At 35.3% G+C, this 17,994-nt stretch overlaps 1 protein-coding gene across 9 annotated transcripts in view; it reads right to left on the reverse strand.

Moving 5' to 3' along the window:
• rap1gapb (RAP1 GTPase activating protein b) overlaps positions 1–17,994 on the reverse strand; it is an 87,229-nt gene that overhangs the window by 35,874 nt on the left and 33,361 nt on the right. For 3 of the 9 annotated variants that reach the window (XR_007930590.1, XM_051896938.1, XM_051896937.1), the window contains exons 1-2: positions 10,783–10,903; positions 6,057–6,092 (exon numbers count right to left, since the gene is read on the reverse strand). Coding sequence is in view for 6 of the 9 variants with exons in the window: in XM_051896938.1 (XP_051752898.1) it covers positions 6,057–6,092; positions 10,783–10,826 (80 nt within the window). In the remaining 3 variants the exon portion in view is untranslated. Of the gene's footprint in view, positions 1–6,056; positions 6,093–7,387; positions 7,606–10,782; positions 10,905–17,994 lie in introns of those variants that run through there. The other 6 variants (XM_051896944.1, XM_051896943.1, XM_051896945.1 and 3 more) reach the window with 4 other exon arrangements.

The raw sequence follows: 17,994 nt of genomic DNA on the forward strand, positions 1-17,994 counted from the left end.
CACATGACACTATACAGGCCCTCGGCTGACTTTGGTGTCATGGGAATTATTTCCGAAATAAAACTGACAGGAATCATTCCCATTCCCAGGTTTAAACCTCCCATCTCTCAATCACTCTCTGGCTAAAAATATTTCAACTAGCAAATATTGTTCATTTGGGTCCTTTGCTACACTGAGAAATAATTATCATCAGGAGAAGTCATTAAACAAGGAAAACTATCAACAGACTAAGGCAACAATACACTAAAACAGTCAATAAAAAGACCCAAGTGGAGCAAAATATTTTGAGTTTTAAGAAAACTCCCCTTTAGTTTAACTCAGACTGGGCTATCAGGAACAACAGCAGGTGGAGACCCTCATCCTCAACATAATCAGTCTGTTTTCTCACCTTGTAAAATTGCATTTTAGTACGAAGTACTGTAATAATAATAATAATAATTCAAATAAAAAAATGCTACTTTATAATGATATTTTTGAATATGACAGAGACAAACAGATAGATATATACAGGAAAAAAAGATAGAAAGATTTATATTTATATATATTATCATATAATTTACATATATAATAAGTAAAATTAAAATAGCTTAATTACTGTTGAAAAAAATCAGTTAAAAATCAACAATAAAATATTACATTAATATAACAATAATATATTTTTACCAGATGCTTTTCTCTATTCATTTGCCAGTCGATGCCACATAATGTGAGTGAGAGGAATTTGGCAAAATATGGCTGTCAACATAAATTTGAAGAAAGGATATATAAAATTGTGTCAAAAGTTTTGCATTTATAAATGAACAATTTGACCACTGATTCCATAGTTTGTTTGTTTTTTCTCTTTTTTTTTTAGTGGAACTCCAATAATAAAGACTTCCATAAGATCAACAGAACGATGATGAATTAAAAAAGAAAGTTGGATATAGTACGCACACATACAGATAGATGGGGTAAAAACAACAGCAGAAAAATCACAGAATAATCGAGTTTTCAGAGTGAAATGAAGGGCAACTGACGGCCCAATCTCTGCTGCTCAAGCACCTGATGTCATGTTGAGCTGAGTTTCACTTCCTTCCGATTCCATTTGCCTTCTTTATATCACAATCACACAGACCCAAACCTACAGCTCTTCATGTAATAAACTGAATCCAGTGTGAAGATGTCATTTACAGATACTAAATGCTTTGACTTTGTATCTCATAAATGCATATTAAGAATACTGATAATGTAGGATTCAGAGTATTAACACAGGAAGCAAAAATATCTTGCGTTTCCAACATAACCCATTACACCATCCAAAAGTTCATTATTAATTCTCGACCAAGAGTTTTTTCTCATCTCTGTCCAACCAGTTCCCACGTCCGCTAACATTTCCAGACTTTGTAATACAGCAAGAAATTGAAATGTAATCAATCTGCTCCATTGTAAACCCCACCCAACTAAAGTTTGCTCTCGTGCTTTCCAGACTTTAGGTAAGAGGAAATAAGTTTTCCAGAGCTCCACGACACCATATACTGTAGCAGTGAACAATTTTTCAATGCCACCTTAAACATGTTTCAAAGCATTTTAATAATCTCTTTTAGACTGAAGCACATTGTGCGAAAGCACAGATCTCTCGGGGTATACTTATCCTGTCAACTTAGATGACTTAAATTATGTCGCTGTGAGACATAGCTAACGTCCCCCAAAGTCCACAGCTGTCCTCACTAGACCAGTGTCCTCATGGAATCTGGGTGAACTAAAGTTCAAACACAAACAAAGTACTGTTGGCTATATCCTACGATAACAAGACTTATTTGAACAATTATTTATTCCAAAACCACTTAAATGGTTCAAAATGTCCACTTACATTTATTATGGCATTATCATTAGTGATCAGACAATATTTAACCATTCTGAGACATTGCATTGACTAATAACCATGTCTGCTTGACTGATTAACAGAAATGGTAGTTCATTTCATAAACTAAAGCTTCATCAATGGACAATAAATGTTTTGTTTTCAAATTTAGCAAATGTTTAGTAAATATTATAACAAAACAAAACAACACAAAACAAAACAAAAAAGTTTAATAAATAATAAAATAAAATAAAATAAAATGGTCAACTTAAAACAAAACAAAACAAGTTTAATTGGCAGGGCTATTAGTATGAGCAATAATAGTATGAGCAATAAAAAAATAAAATAAAATAAAATAATACTAAAAACAAAATAAAATAAAACTAAAAACAAAATAATAAAATAAAATAAAATAAAATAAAATAAAATGGTCAACTTAAAACAAAACAAAACAAGTTTAATAGGCAGGGCTAGTATGAGCAATAATAGTATGAGCAATAAAAAAATAAAATAAAACTAAAAACAAAATAATAAAATAAAATAAAATAAAATAAAATAAAATAAAATAAAATAAAATAAAATAAAATAAAATAAAATAAAATAAATTAAAATGGTCAACTTAAAACAAGTTTAATAGGCAGGGCTATTAGTATGAACAATAATAGTATGAGCAATAAAAATAAAATAAAATAAAATAAAATAAAATAAAATAAAATAAAATAAAATAAAATAAAATAAAATAAAATAAAATAAAATAAAATAAAATAAAATAAAATAAAATAAAATAAAAGTCAACTTATTGCCACGCTTTTTGAACAATGTACCATGGTAATATATATAAGGAAGGGGAAGGTGTATATATATATAGGTAGAAGGTAAGGATTTTGGACATGTACTGTACATGATGCACCGTATTAATTTACCATGGTATTCTTTACCAGTACCTTGGTGTACCATATAAATACCATGGTATATAAACATGATAATCATTCAGTACCATGGTGCAAATCAAAGCACCATAGTATCAACATTTTCCTTTCAGAGTAGTTTATCCAACCTACGCTGCATCAACAGCATCACTTAAAAGCGTCCCTGTTGTTCCTGGCAGCTTTCATCCCCAGCACTTGCTCGTCCCGTGAGAAAGGACACGGCGACACAACATCCAGCGCACAGCTTTTACTTTCGCCTCCACACGCCCTTTTACAGCCCGTTTCTTATAAATCTGCGAGCTGTCTTAACAATTTTCTCAAGGCCTGCAAGATAAAGAACAGCCTAGAAAAGCCTACACGGGCCACGTCTCGGCAACTGTAACAGCAGACACATTCATGCCATGCAGAAGAGAATACCAAGCTGATGCGTAATACTGATCTGAATAGGTCTAATCATAAAAGCATTGTGTCTCTAAACAGCACAGGCTCTGACAGCGGCAGTGGGCGTATATGAGAGGAAGTGTTCGGACGCAAAGTGCAGTGAAATTCCAAACATGCACGACAAAAGAGCCCTTGAAAAGGCAAACGGTGAAATTAATAACTGCGCTTTAACCTGTTTTTACAGTCTGTTCTTTATTGTACTCTGTTTGAGGAGATTTTAGTGTTATATTTTTATATATCCAAAGAAAAGGTAGATTAATCAGGTGATATTTGATCGTTTTGAGATTCTCGAACTGATCAATAACTGTGTCAAGTTAACCAAATAACAGTTATATAATCAAACAACAGCTTCATCAAGAGATAATGGATATTTTCTGTTATCAAATGAAGCAAATGTTTAGAAAATACTGTATTTTAAAATAAAAATGTATAATAAAACACAATAAAAAATAAAATACTGCATCACCCACTGAAAAAGACACTTTACAGCCATTCAATGTGAGGTATATTATATGTACGTTGCAGGACGAGTTACATGCCAAAGTTTAATACAGCAGCAATAGTAATACTATTAAAACAACTTACTATGTAGTGCAAATACATACATATCTAGTGTCTTCTAATACATGTACAACTGAATTTGGATGTTTATCTGAAATCAAACCTCAGGATAATGGTACTTAATGTGTTACTTCATGTTTTATGCAACTAAAGTGAGCTATTCAAACACTTATTGCCCAAAATTGTGAAAGTGAAAAAGAGGAAAAGTCTGAGAGATGGGGATATAAAGGAGAAAAATAACTGTAGAAAAAAGGGAAAAAAAAGAAGATGGCTAAAATAAAGATAGTTTTTCATGAGCACCGTTTCTCTTGGGTCTCTCGTCGCATTAGTATGCACTGCAGTGCTCATTTGGGATGATACACGCGGAGTGAAACCCAGGTCCCGGCATAATTACATTCCGGCATTCGCCCTCTCCCTTCACATTCCCTCTTCTCTCCAGACACATCCTCTTCACAGCCATTATATACCAGCTTTACACATAACCGGCTCCCTCTGTAGTAATAACGCTGTCAGTCAAGCAGATGTAAAACTTTCCACCAGCAGTTTAGGGTGGGGGTGGGGGTGGCTGATGCCAAAGCTATCTCAGAGTTTTCTTGTATTTGTGGGGTAACCGGATCCAACCTGCTTTCACAACCACTCACACACCGATTACAGTACTTGAGGTGACCTTTACGGTTATGGAATGTGATGACAAAGTGTCCAAACTCCATGTGTACAACGGGAAAAAATATTATGATACGAAAGCCTCAGGTTTAATTTAACAATGCGATATCGCCTAAGGGGTTGTGGTACACTACACTGAGAGAAAAAAAAATTATATATGTATAACACTAATTTTATTAAAGGATTAGTTCACTTTCAAATGAAAATTACTCCAAGCTTTACTCACCCTCAAGCCATCCTAGGTGTATGTGACTTTCTTCTTTCTGATAAACACTCTCGAGATATTTTAATAAATATCCTGACGCATCCGAGCTTTATCACGGCAGTGAACGGGACCCACGAGTATGAGCTAAAGAAAGTGCTTCCATCCACATCCATTCATCATAAATGAGGCACGGCTCCGGGGGTTAATAAAGGCCTTCTGAAGAGAAGTGATGCGTAAAAAAATCCATATTTAACAAGTTATGAAGTAAAATATCTAGCTTCCGCCAGACCACCTTCCGTTTTCAAGTTATGAAGAAAGTGTAAACTGGCGTTGTGTCAATTACGCTTTTTCCGTAAGTTGAATAGGGAAGGCGTAGGGCGTAGTGTAAGCTTTTTGAACTGCAAGAGTTTTACACTTTGTTCGTAAGTTGAATACAGAAGGCAGTATAAAGCTCGGATGCATCAGGATATTTATTAAAATATCTCAGAGAGTGTTTATCAGAAAAAAGAAAGTCATATACTAGGATGACTTGAGAGTGAGTAAAGCTTGGGCTAATTTTCATTTGAAAGTGAAAATTCTAATTAAATAAAGTTATAATAAAAAATATTTTTATATATTATAAAATATATATGAAATATATATTTTATTTTTCTAAAAAAAACATCCTTGTTATCCTTAAAACAAGAAAAAAAATCCTTAAAAAACTTTTTAAAAAATTACTGAGCAGCAAAAAAGATAAGACTTGCTTTAAAAAAAAAATGTTTTTTTAACTTTATTGTTTGTAGCATAAATCAACAAAAATCAACAAAAAATAACAAAAATATTAAAAAATGGCAATTAAGAAAAACTTTTCAATAGATATTCTCTGAAAACAAGCATTTTAATATGTAATTTTGCTTCTCAAGTACATTCATCTTGTTCCACACAAGAATGTTTTGTGCTGCATAAAATTCGGAAAATAAGAATTCCCAACTTCCTACTTGGAAAAGTCTAATAAAACGTCACTTGAATTTCGATATGGAAACAGTTATTATTTTCCCTTCGTGCCTATACCAAGATCCATCAAAAACTTATCAATGGATAATATTTTTAAACATTTTTAAGGAATTTCTGTATAAATATTGCATACATTAAATACAGTGCTTGAAATGGCATTTCTCTATTTTTACCTTTAGCCTACTGCCAGTTTTCCTTGTGTACCGGCACTTCCGACATGTTGCATGTACGGAAACCCCGCTGCACCCTCTCTTCTTCAGGAATGCGTTTTGAACTGAGCATCGGGAGTACCGGCACTTTTATTTTTCCACTTCAAGCACTGATTAAATATATTTAAAAATTTGTTTGCTAACATTGCATTACATTATATGCATTGGTTTAGCACTAGTACTAGGTATGTAAACTACCTTTAAGGACTTACCAAATATGTCTTGACCTGGAGAAGGTTTTGTCCACTCTGTGAAAAAAAAAGAAAAACATGTTATTGGTCAAAAGCCAAAAGCATTTAAAATCTGACAGAACTGTAAAGCTCTTATAGCCATTACCCAAAAATGGCACTAATTGATTTCACGCTTTTAACACATTCTGGCAATCAATCTCCACCCAGAGCCTGCTAAATGCTAACGGCTGATCAATTCAGCACTGACTGAAACTCCTCATGCACTTTAACACTTGACTTGATGTGATAATGACTCAGCAAATCTATCAAGTTAACGAAGGGTGAGGGCCAATAGGATAATGAAGAACCACTGGAGCACATCATCAATTAATACAAGCAATTGCCATCACTAAAATCCCTTGAAACATTTCCGCCATCCTCGCTCAGTGTGCGGTATGTGACACCTTTAACCCCTGATCTTATTACTTTGTGTTTATGCACAACGCTTTGAGTGATTCTGAAGGAAAACTCAACAGTTCTGCTCAACAAAAAGTCGTACAATTGTACCAAGGGCATTTGCGGTTGTGAGACGCTAATGAGAGAAGCAGCTTCTCTAACGTTTCTCTGAAGAGCAGCTGCGGCTTTGTTCTAAGAATACGTTAAGACTCCACTTGGTATAAAAACAGCTCTGCCCTCAGATGCGTTTTGAATAAGACCTTTCATAAATATCAAAATAGACAATGCTCAACACAATGGCAATTTTGCGTGAAAAAGAAACCTCATTTTCCTGGCTAACGTAATTGGGGTCACTTCCTTTCTTGCCACAAGGTGGTTCTACAAACTCCTCTGTTCAAAAACAAGAAAGAGTTGAAAAAGGACCAATAACTATGATCAAATCTTTCAACAAAAGATTGAGACCGAAAGTAACCATCTTCCAACCAGATGCATCAGGAAATCTCCCTTTACTGCCTTTGCTCTAAATGTCAGACCTCCGCAGGGCTTGTAGGCTGTCAATCACAGCACTGGTGCGTCCTCCAACCGTCTGCTGAGCACAAGGGAAAAGCATGGCTGTTGTGTCAACAAAACGAATTAACACTTCAGGTAGAGCATATAGAGTAACAAATATTGCCATTACCTTGAAGGAAAGGACAGTGAACTTTTATTAGCTGTTTTAGCTAACAGTCCTCCAGATTTATTTTGGATAATGAAGTAGGGCTGTCAATCGATTAAAATGTCCTTTTCATTACATGATATGTCTATTATTTAATCAAATGATAGTACTTTATGCTAAAATTTATATTCCTAAATGACTTATTACTGAATTTAAAGGATTAGTTCACTTCAGAATTAAAATTTCCTGATAATTTACTCACCTCCATGTCATCCAAGATGTTCATGTCTTTCTTTCTTCAGTCGAAAAGAAATTAAGGTTTTTGAGGAAAACATTCCAGGATTTTTCTCCATACAGTGGACTTCAACAGGGGTCAATGGGTTGAAGGTCCAAATTTCAGTTTCAATGCAACTTCAAAGAGCTCTACACGATCCCAGATGAGGAATAAGGGTCTTATCCAGCAAAACAATCGGTCATTTTCTAAAAAAAAAAAGAAAGAAAAAATTATATACTTTTTTAACCACAAATGCTCATCTTGCACTAGCTCTGTGATGCGCCACGCATTATGTAATCACGTTGGAAAGGTCATGTGTGATATAGGCGGAAGTACTGCAGCAGGGCAAAAAAGTCCATCTCATTTTCTCCTCCAACTTCAACATCGTCCGACATCGTTGTGTTAGCTTTTTTTTGTAAAGGACATTTGACTTAGTCTTTGTACGTTGGCTTTGTAAACACTTACTCGGTACTTCCACCTACGTCCTGACCTTTCCAACGTGATTACATCATGCATGGCTGATGACAAAGCTAGTGCAAGATGACAATTTGTGGTTAAAACGTATATTATATATATATATATATATATATATATATATATATATATATATATATATACACACACACATATATTAGAAAAAGACCAATCGTTTCGCTAGATAAAGACCCTTATTCCTCATCTGGGATCGTGTAGAGCTCTTTGAAGCTGCATTGAAACTGCAATTTGGACCTTCAAACCATTGGTAACTGTTGAAGTCCACTATATGGAGAAAAATCCTGGAATGCTTTCCTCAAAAACCTAATTTCTTTTCAGCTGAAGAAAGAAAGACATAAACATCTTGGATGACATGGGGGTGAGTAAATTATCAGGAAATTTTCATTCTGAAGTGAACTAATCCTTTAAGGGCAGGTCAGGAGGATGCAATTTTTTAGTAATTAACTTCACTAAATTAAACAGGGTTTATACAGATATGCATCCCTGACATTTTCTTTAGTTCATATTATAAAATAACTCTTAAAAGTAAAGGTTCTTTACTGGCATCTATGGTTCCATGAAGAACCTTTACATCCATGGAAACTTTCCACATGGCACAAAAGATTCTTTTTAGTGGAAACTAAAAACATTTTTTAAATGTTCTTTACATATTTCTGTTCACTAAAAAGTTCTTTGGGGAACCAAAAATGGTTCTTCCATGGAATCGCTGCAAAAAAAAAAAAAAAAAAAAAAAAAAAACAAAAACAAAAAAAACAAAAAGCCTTTTAGAACATTTATTTTTAAGAGTGTATAGGTGCAAAAGGTATTGCAAGATTTGTCATAGGCAATTATAAAAACTGATTTTAATTTAAAAATGTAATTAAACAGTATATGACATAAGTAAACCGATCTGTCTACACAAATTCACTGTAAACACACAAGAGTTCAGGAGTAAATATTGGAGCAGTCGCTGACTGTGGAAACAAGGCCTATAAACCACCACATGGGGGATCAGTGTGTGTTTGTACGAGCATGTGTCTGTAAACATGCTGGATCAAACAGAACTGGTTTCAGATTGCTTATGCAATCCAAAATACAAACCTGTTAAACCTGATGATGTAGGTGAAATGCCAAAGACCAGCAGATGTACCGTAGCACAATACACTATTTTTTCTATCATTAAGGTTGTTCTATTTCCATAATCTGTTATTTCAACACAAAAGTGCTTTAAACTTCAAATATAACGTTTCAGGGAATAGAAACAAGATGAATGTCACAAATCACTACTCCTGACTTGTGTTTCCCTCTTTGTTTAAAGAAACACATCTGAGCAATCTCTGACATCATCTTATCATCAAACTCTCAGCGTTCCAACTGAACCGTTCTAACCAAACAGGCTTAACAAGATGGTGTCAAGCGACAACATGTGCAAGTATAAAACGCACATGCACAAGTAATAACATTTTTTAATAAAGTTTAAATAATAATAGTAATAATAAATAAAGTAATGGTAAAATAAGAGTAAATAACTTTTAAAAAAATACAGTTTTTAAAGCAGTCTGTCTACTGTTAGACAATTACACAAACACAAAAGTCAAATCCTTCTTGTGACTTGACTAAAATTATATCACGAATATATGTTATATATTGAAGTTGACATGAAACGGAAATTGTAACAGTCTTTTCTCGCCCATGGTAACGTATATCTGAGTAAAAAGGCTCCTCGAACAAGAAAAAATGTAGGGCGGGACTTTATTTTGCCCGTTGAGAATTGATTGGATGGTTGTGGTTTGCTATTGCTGTGATGTCATGTGAGTGACAGGTTGTCCCGCCCTCGCGCCAGTAAACACATCATCAGAGAAGAGATATTGCAAGAGAGAGAGGAAGTTATTCTGGTGAAAGTTTACATGATTAAAAAAAAACAATGATGTGCAATGCATGGATTAATCATTCATAATAAATACTGCAATATTCCATTAAAAAAACAACAAAAAAAAACAAGAATTGACCATTTTGATTTCATGGTGACTTTAAAGCTAAGACAAAAGTAATTTTCAATTATGGTCCGGTGTCAATTTTTCCTCATATACCATGTTTGACACATGTACATGTCTATATAATGTGTTTATCAGGTGTTTATCCTGAAAAACCTAGCAGAAGTTCTGAAAAGTTTTGTAAGAACTACTTCCTTGCTGCAAAAATGTAAGATTTACTAGTTTGGAAACATCTTGACAAAGTGATATGTAACTAATGCTGTCAACAAACCTGGAGAAGTTTACATAAACTGCTAAGACTAGTCTTACAAGTTAGTCATCAATTTTTATTTTTTTTAAGACTGTTTATAACTTTAAGTCAGTTACATAAAAACATGCAGTGGCCTAATTTGATAACGAAAAGTAGGACTGACTGCCCCTTGACTAACTGCTAGCGGGTCATACTAGATCTTAAGACACTGTCTTAACATAATGGCTATGTTTATGCAACTGGTCCCTGGAACTAGCCTACTTCATAGCACTGCAGAAAATGAACCCGCACCTCGAAACATATGTCATCAACCAATCAAAATAAAGCATTCAGAAATGCATCACGCTTGCTGATAACACCAAATGTATGACTCAAGGTAAACTACCTATGAAAAGTCTAATACATAAGTAGAATTTAAATAAACAAATCTTTGAAAACTCCAACAGCTTGATCAGGTAGTCAACATCTGCATCCTAGAACTGGAAGTTGGCATCTAAAAACCAGAGTAGCCAGTGAACATTAACTACAATACCATATAAACATCCAGCAATGTGCTTCCTGCTCTGTGAATGGTTACTCACAGAACAAATAAGAATTTAAAGTCACCATCATCTGTCCTTGTCACACACACGCGTCCCTCACAAGTACCCAGTAGTCTGTCTTACCCCCCATATGCTCCAAAAGTAAAGCTCCTCTTCCTGTGAGACATTCTTCTGTTTTTCCTCAACCTCCTTCTCTAACAGTCTCTTCTCTTCCGTCTCTGTCTTTCTTTGACAGTGGGTACTTGTTTTGTGCCTCTGTCTCAATATGTGAGTGTGTCCCTCCTTCTCTGCTTCCCATCCCTCCTCTCGTCCCTCCCTTTCACTACCTGAGATGGAGGATCCAAAGCTATGAGCACATGTGATGAAAAGAACAATTTGGTAAGGTCTTAGAAATATACAAGTTGTAAAAATATGTGTGACCCAAACCCAAACCATGATTAATACAAAATAAAAAAAAAACTATAAAAATCATGCCTTTTTTATGATTCATTTTGTCATGTTGTATGAATTAAGTGCTGTGGTGAGTGAGTGAGTGAGTGAGTGAGTGAGTGAGTGAGTGAGTGAGTGAGTGAGTGAGTGAGTGAGTGAGTGAGTGAGTGAGTGAGTGAGTGAGTGAGTGAGTGAGTGAGTGAGTGAGTGAGTGAGTGAGTGAGTGAGTGAGTGAGTGAGTGAGTGAGTGAGTGAGTGAGTGAGTGAGTGAGTGAGTGAGTGAGTGAGTGAGTGAGTGAGTGAGTGAGTGAGTGAGTGAGTGAGTGAGTGAGTGAGTGAGTGAGTGAGTGAGTGAGTGAGTGAGTGAGTGAGTGAGTGAGTGAGTGAGTGAGTGAGTGAGTGAGTGAGTGAGTGAGTGAGTGAGTGAGTGAGTGAGTGAGTGAGTGAGTGAGTGAGTGAGTGAGTGAGTGAGTGAGTGAGTGAGTGAGTGAGTACTGTTTATACACATACATATTAGTGCTGTCAATCATTGAAAAAAAATATTTGTATTGCAAATATTTGTAACATTATTCTCAAGGTTTTCAGCCTTGAGACGAAAATCATTTTAAAGTTTTTTTTTTTCATTAGCAGCTACGACGGCTACACACCTTGACATTTTTGTTCACAAAATAGAAATAAAAATGATTTAATGCAGACATTTAAAACATCTCTATCATAGAAGAGGTGTATTCACATTACTTGTGTATAAAATGTTTTTTTTTTTTCAACAACAACAAACAAAAGTCATGTGATTGTTTATATTTTTTGCGGTCATATTGAACAGTTTGTACAAAAAGAAATGAAAACAAAACATTCTGTTCAAGAATATAAAGCTCTAACATAATAAAACTTCCCAGTGGTCCTGCACAACTGATGAAATTAGTCAGCATGATATATTACATTCAATATATTCAGACTAAACGTATATACTGTACTAAAACTTCTTCAATTAAAACTTAATCAAGAACCAGCTGCACTGTGACACTCTGTCACACATTTAAAACATCATTTTCTCAGGCAGACCTTTTAAAGACAAATATATATAACCTTTGGTAACCTCAGGCTCAGAAAAATTAATGTTTACTGTATGGAAACACTGGCAACAGCACAATGTACTATCTCATCTCATATCAGCTGATGGAGAGCTCAGTGTGAGTACATAAACACCTCGTGCTTGCTCGCTTCTCTTTCTCTCAATTAGTTGTTGACATTGGTTGTTAAACAATAATTTTTCTTTTTAATTTAATAGTAGAATGACCGTTACTACGGTAACAACCCATTACTCTTTTATAACTCATTAAACTTGAATCCCAGCTATATTTCATTAACGTTTGTAATGCTTCTCATAAAACTCTTTAGGCAAAAAAGAAAAATAGCGCTACCCATAATTGCCTGTGCCAGTTGAGCTAGCCCCCAATCCTTCACCAAAACAGCCTTAAAAAGAGTCTAAAACAATCAAAAGTGACCCAAGGGGACATTCGAAGTCAACTCAGTAAAAGAGATTATTTTATAGGTTGGGTAGCAGTTACTGTCCTAATCTGAGAGACGGATGGCTTCTAGCGTCTGTGATAGAGGACATTTCATAATCACTTTGAAATGTTGTGTCAAGGGGTCGGAGACAAAAACCATTAGGGCTCTTCTTCTACATTTAATGCTAAAAGGTGACCATTCATTTTTAAAGGGAACTCTCCAGAGAGTCCCAATTATCAGTGGGTATTACCATTTGCTTAGGATTCATGTGACAGTTTCGGTAGGTAAAATATATTTATATGTGGTCTAGTTCAAATGTGGCTTGCGGTAATGCCAGTCCCAATCCCACTGCCCATCATTTCATTCCTCTCTTCACTGGCCTCATAAAAAAGTGACATAATGGCAAAAATGTTAAAAATTATAACAAATATTATATTTAGCATACCACCTTAGGCATAAATAATTTTTACAGCCCATGAAACCATGTAATCCCAAATTTTTAGATACCAGTGAAAACTGGCAATTCTCTATTCAATTTTGATACCTAAAACATTAATTAAAACATTATTAAGACAAGTAAACAGTCAGTAAAAAATAAGAACAAATAATCAAATTACAAGCAACAGCATAAATAAATAAAGTAGAACAAATTTCATGTCAACAAACAGTGCTTTTCAGGTTTTTAGGTATCTAACAGTAGGTACAGAAATTGAATTAATAATCAAATGTAAAATAACACTGCATAGTCTTCACTGTGTAAATTAAATATAGATTAATCCTTATTAATGTTACAAAAGTTATTCAGTCAGGAGCAGTGAGTGATTTTTTTTTAGAGTAATGTCTTTTGTTGTTTGACTAACAGACAGCAGCAAGAATATTAGGCTGCTGTCACTTTAAGACATAACGCACGGATCCAATGTATTGATACTGTACACATGTTTTTTTTCTCAATTGTTTACATTCATTTAATACACAATGTACTATCTTTAGGATGTTCACAGAGACATTTTTTGACATAATTTTGTGTGAATTTGTCCATTTAAGTGCAAGATGATGTGAAAGAGAGCTCAATTCAGTATTCGCAAGCTCTCTGAGACACGGCTGTCTGGTCAAGTAACGAAGTGAGTATACCCATTCAAGTATACCCATTCAACTGCTCATTAATGCAAATATCTAATCAACCAATCACATGGCAGCAACTCAATGCATTTAGACATGGTCAAGATGATCTGCTGAATTTCAAACTGAGCATCAGAATGGAGAAGAAAGGTGATTTAAGTGACTTTGAATGTGGCATGGTTGTTGGCCAGACGGGCTGGTCAGAGTATTTCATAAACTGCTGAACTTTTGGGATTTTCACGCACAACCATTTCTAGGGTTTACAAAGAATGGTTTAAAGAAAAATTCACATGGTAGGGTCAGAATTTGGTGTAAACAACATCAAAAAGCATGGATTCATCCTGCCTTGTATCAACGGTTCAGGCTACTGGTGGTGTAATGGTGTGGGGGATATTTTCTTGGCACACTTTGGGCCCCTTAGTACCAACTGAGCTTCGTTTAAACTTCACATCCTACATGTGTATTGCTGCTGACAATGTCCATTGTCCATCCCTTTATGACCACAGTGTACCCATCTTCTGATAGCTACTTCCAGCAGAATAACGCACCATGTCACAAAGCATATCAAACTGTTTTTGAATATGACAAAGGAGTTCACTATTTTCAAATGGCCTCTACAGTCACCGGATATTAATCCAATAGAGCACCTTTGGGATGTGGAGGAACGGGAGATTCACATCATGGATGTCATGGGTGTGTAATGCTGTCATGTCAATATGGACCAAAATCTCTGAGGAATGTTTCTAGCAACTTGTTGAATTTATGCCACAAAGATTTAAGGCAGTTATGAAGGCAAAAGGGGGTCCAACCTACTGGTTAAGACATTGGTTAGAACTTTTATATGAACATACTCGCCCCGAAAATTAATAAATTAAAACTTGCAGAGCTACCCTCTCTCTGTCTCGATGTTCTCTGTGGAGATACATGGAGGTAGAAACAGGACTATTTACTTTGGTTAATCTATAAGCAGCTGATACGGGAAAGGCACCAAGAGATTAATTAGTCTTTAAAAGTCTCACACACACACACACACTATTAAAAACAGGTCAGAAAAGTCAAAAGCAGCTACAATGGGGCAGTGTCCTTTAAAAGAACAGAATGGCACCTGAACACTAAGATGTTCAGAATCACACGCTCAGTAATAACAGAATAAATATCTTACAAGTAAAGAAAAGGGAAATTAAAAATGCCTTTACCACACAAACATAAAATGTATCAACTGATCTGAATTAAGTTGCTCAGTATTTCTTGTAAAAATGTATGTGGGCTGAAGTGGTTTCTGTTGAATTTAAGGGAGTAGGTTAACTGAATTCAGGTCTGGGCAGTAAGTTCCTGAAAAGCTTTAAGTGTAAAGCAGAAATGTAGCAGAAAGGGATTTGGATCAGCACTGCCACCATGTGGTACTACTCTCCCAATGCACATCCCATAATTCAACACACAACACTACAGTACCACATGTAAAAACAAAGATAAATCAGTCTCCATTTATATAATGTTACTTCATTTCTATGAGGTAACCAAACAGCGTGATGTTTTCCCCCAAACCAGTTCAGTGTAAATCCAACCCTGGTTCAACATACTCAAGCCAAGTGTCACCCAATAATGGAAATCCTGTAAAAATTGGAATGTTTGGAATGATATTAGGGTCAGAATTTACATAGAAGATTCACATATAATGCCAAACTACAAGTACTTATAGGCCATGTACACACTGTAAAGTTTCAGGAGTGACAACCACATTTAAAAGAGGGAGCGAGTCCCCTAAATTATCGTTCTGTGTGTGTATGGAACACGACTCACTTCCGAAACTGCAATGATTGACAACGTGGTAACCATAGCAACATTCTGGCATCTTGTGTGTTTGGTATCTGCTATTCTGGCCAAAGAAATATTATGGCAACCAAAGTCTCATTATGTTCAGCAATTTTAAATAAAGTCAACAGAGGTGTCGTGTTTTGCTTACGCCTGGAAAGGCTGTTTCACAGGGCGTGTTCTTGCAGTGTTGCCATGTCCACTTATTATAAGCGTTTTTGGGCTTGTTGTTTAAAGGATAAGTTCACTTTTAAATAAACTTTTGCTGATAATTTACTCACCCCCATGTCATCCAAGATGTCCATGTCTTTCTTTCTTCAGTCGAAAAAAATGTAAGGTTTTTGATGAAAACATTCCAGGATTTTTCTCCATATAACGGACTTCAAGGGACACCAAACGGTTCAAGGTCCAAATGACAGTTTCAGTGCAGCTTCAAAGGGCTTTAAACGATACCAGACGATGAATAAGGGTCTTATCTAGCGAAACGATCGGTCATTTTCGAAAAAAAAAAATACAACTGTATATGCTTTATATAAACAAACGTTCGCCTTCTAAGTGCCTCCGCCAAAACCGCATTTTTGTATTCTTCAAAAAGCTTACGCTGTATGTCCTACGCCTTCCCTATTCAACTTACGGAACGAACGCAGCGCCAGTTACATTTTTTCCGTAAGTAGAATAGGGAAGGCTTAGGACATACAGCATAAGCATTTTGGAGAATGCGGAAATGCGGTTTTGGCGGAGGCACTTAGAAGGCAAGCGTTTGTTTATATAAAGCATATACAGTTGTATTTTTTGGTCTTATTTTCAGCATAATGATTATTTTGATAATCGATTAGTTGGCTGATTATTTCTTCGATTAACCAATTAATCAGATAAAAAGCCCAATTTTCTTTGCTTTATTGACAAAACACACTATTCCACATTCTGCCCAGTGCTGTCCTTCAAACAAACGTGCCAACTGAATGCTATAAAAACTTGATGTGAATATATTTAGTAAATTATTTAGTGAATATATCTATATCTATGCAAAAGAGCTTAAAATTCATGAATTCTCATGTTTTGGGCAACCTGTACCTTTCCTCCACTAGTTTTAGATGTATTTTGTCCATCAAAAATGCGTTATTCTGTGCTCACAACCAAATTTAGCTGCAGTGTCTATGTGGCCATAGTTATGATACTCCTAATGTGAAATTTGTGTGGTTAAAAACAGTCATTTCAACATAAATCCACACGATTGGGAGTTCCGTGTGAGGTAAAAAGCTCTCTGTGCAGATTTCGTTTCTGTTCAAGTTAGTCATTCAAATTCGCCATGTTGACCAACAGAAAGCAGCTTGGTTTGAAAGTGACTTCTGTGTGAATGATGATTCATGCATCGCTACACTATTGACAATAGAGCATTTTGCCAACAAAATTACCACAAAAAAAAAATCTAACGTGACTGCCCCATTACAATTTAAATATAGATTCCTGAGTTGGTGAGAGGAGAAGAGTTACTGAATGGGGTTTTTTGACAGAGTACCTTCTGCTCAATGTCAGGTGTGGTTACCTGGCAACACGTATCGCTGTAGGCTGCGAGATACAATGCTGTCTATTGTGTCTTTCAGCACTTTGGATAGCGACCGGCATCTTAGGGCACATGTAGACACACAAACAGAATACACTGGTATGCGCATTTATTTTCCAAGAAGGCATGTTATTTATCAAGTGCGGCGTGAATGACAACAGCATGTGTTCTCTACAGCAACACATCAATTTACAGCTGCTGTCTGCTGGGAAGAAGAGCCCTGCACACAAGTTTTCACTGAGTGCTTAGGAGAGACAGGACTGCCTCTGGCTGTAAGCATGGGAATGCTGGAAGTTAAACTTGCCCAATCAAATAACCTCCATCGGAGCAAGGTTTCAGCATCTCTCTTGCCACAATGTTTTTAACATAACAGACAACAAGACAGAATCACTAGTGGTGTTTGCTAAGGCAAGAATTACTGTTGCTCACTGGTCATTTGATTTGAAGTAATTTGTCACACATCATTTGTGCTATGGACATGAATTATTCATGTGGCTATTACTTTTCTAACCACCCATATTCCCATTCAAGCACATAAGAAAGAGCTGTACTTTTCTAGATCAGGGGTCTTTAACAGGGGGTTTTATACTGCAGGGGCAACAAAAAGTGCTCAATTTTGTGAAAAATATCTAACATCATCTTACAAGGGGTCCCTTATCCATCTCTCTATTAACCTAAGGAAACCATGCTACTTTTTAATTAAAATATTACTTAAAAAATATTTACAGAAAAAAAAAAAACAGAATAATTAATACATTTTCACAGTTTGTTCTACCAAACTTATTTGTATACATTTTTAATATTATTCTAAAGCAGAAAATAAAGCCATACAACCAGTGTAAACTCCCTAGAAGTTTAGCAAAGTTGGAGATTTAAAAATAAAATCAAAAATATTTTTGTTA

Source organism: Ctenopharyngodon idella, chromosome 6 (assembly GCF_019924925.1).
Source record: "Ctenopharyngodon idella isolate HZGC_01 chromosome 6, HZGC01, whole genome shotgun sequence".
In the NCBI taxonomy this organism is placed as follows: Eukaryota; Metazoa; Chordata; class Actinopteri; order Cypriniformes; family Xenocyprididae; genus Ctenopharyngodon; species Ctenopharyngodon idella.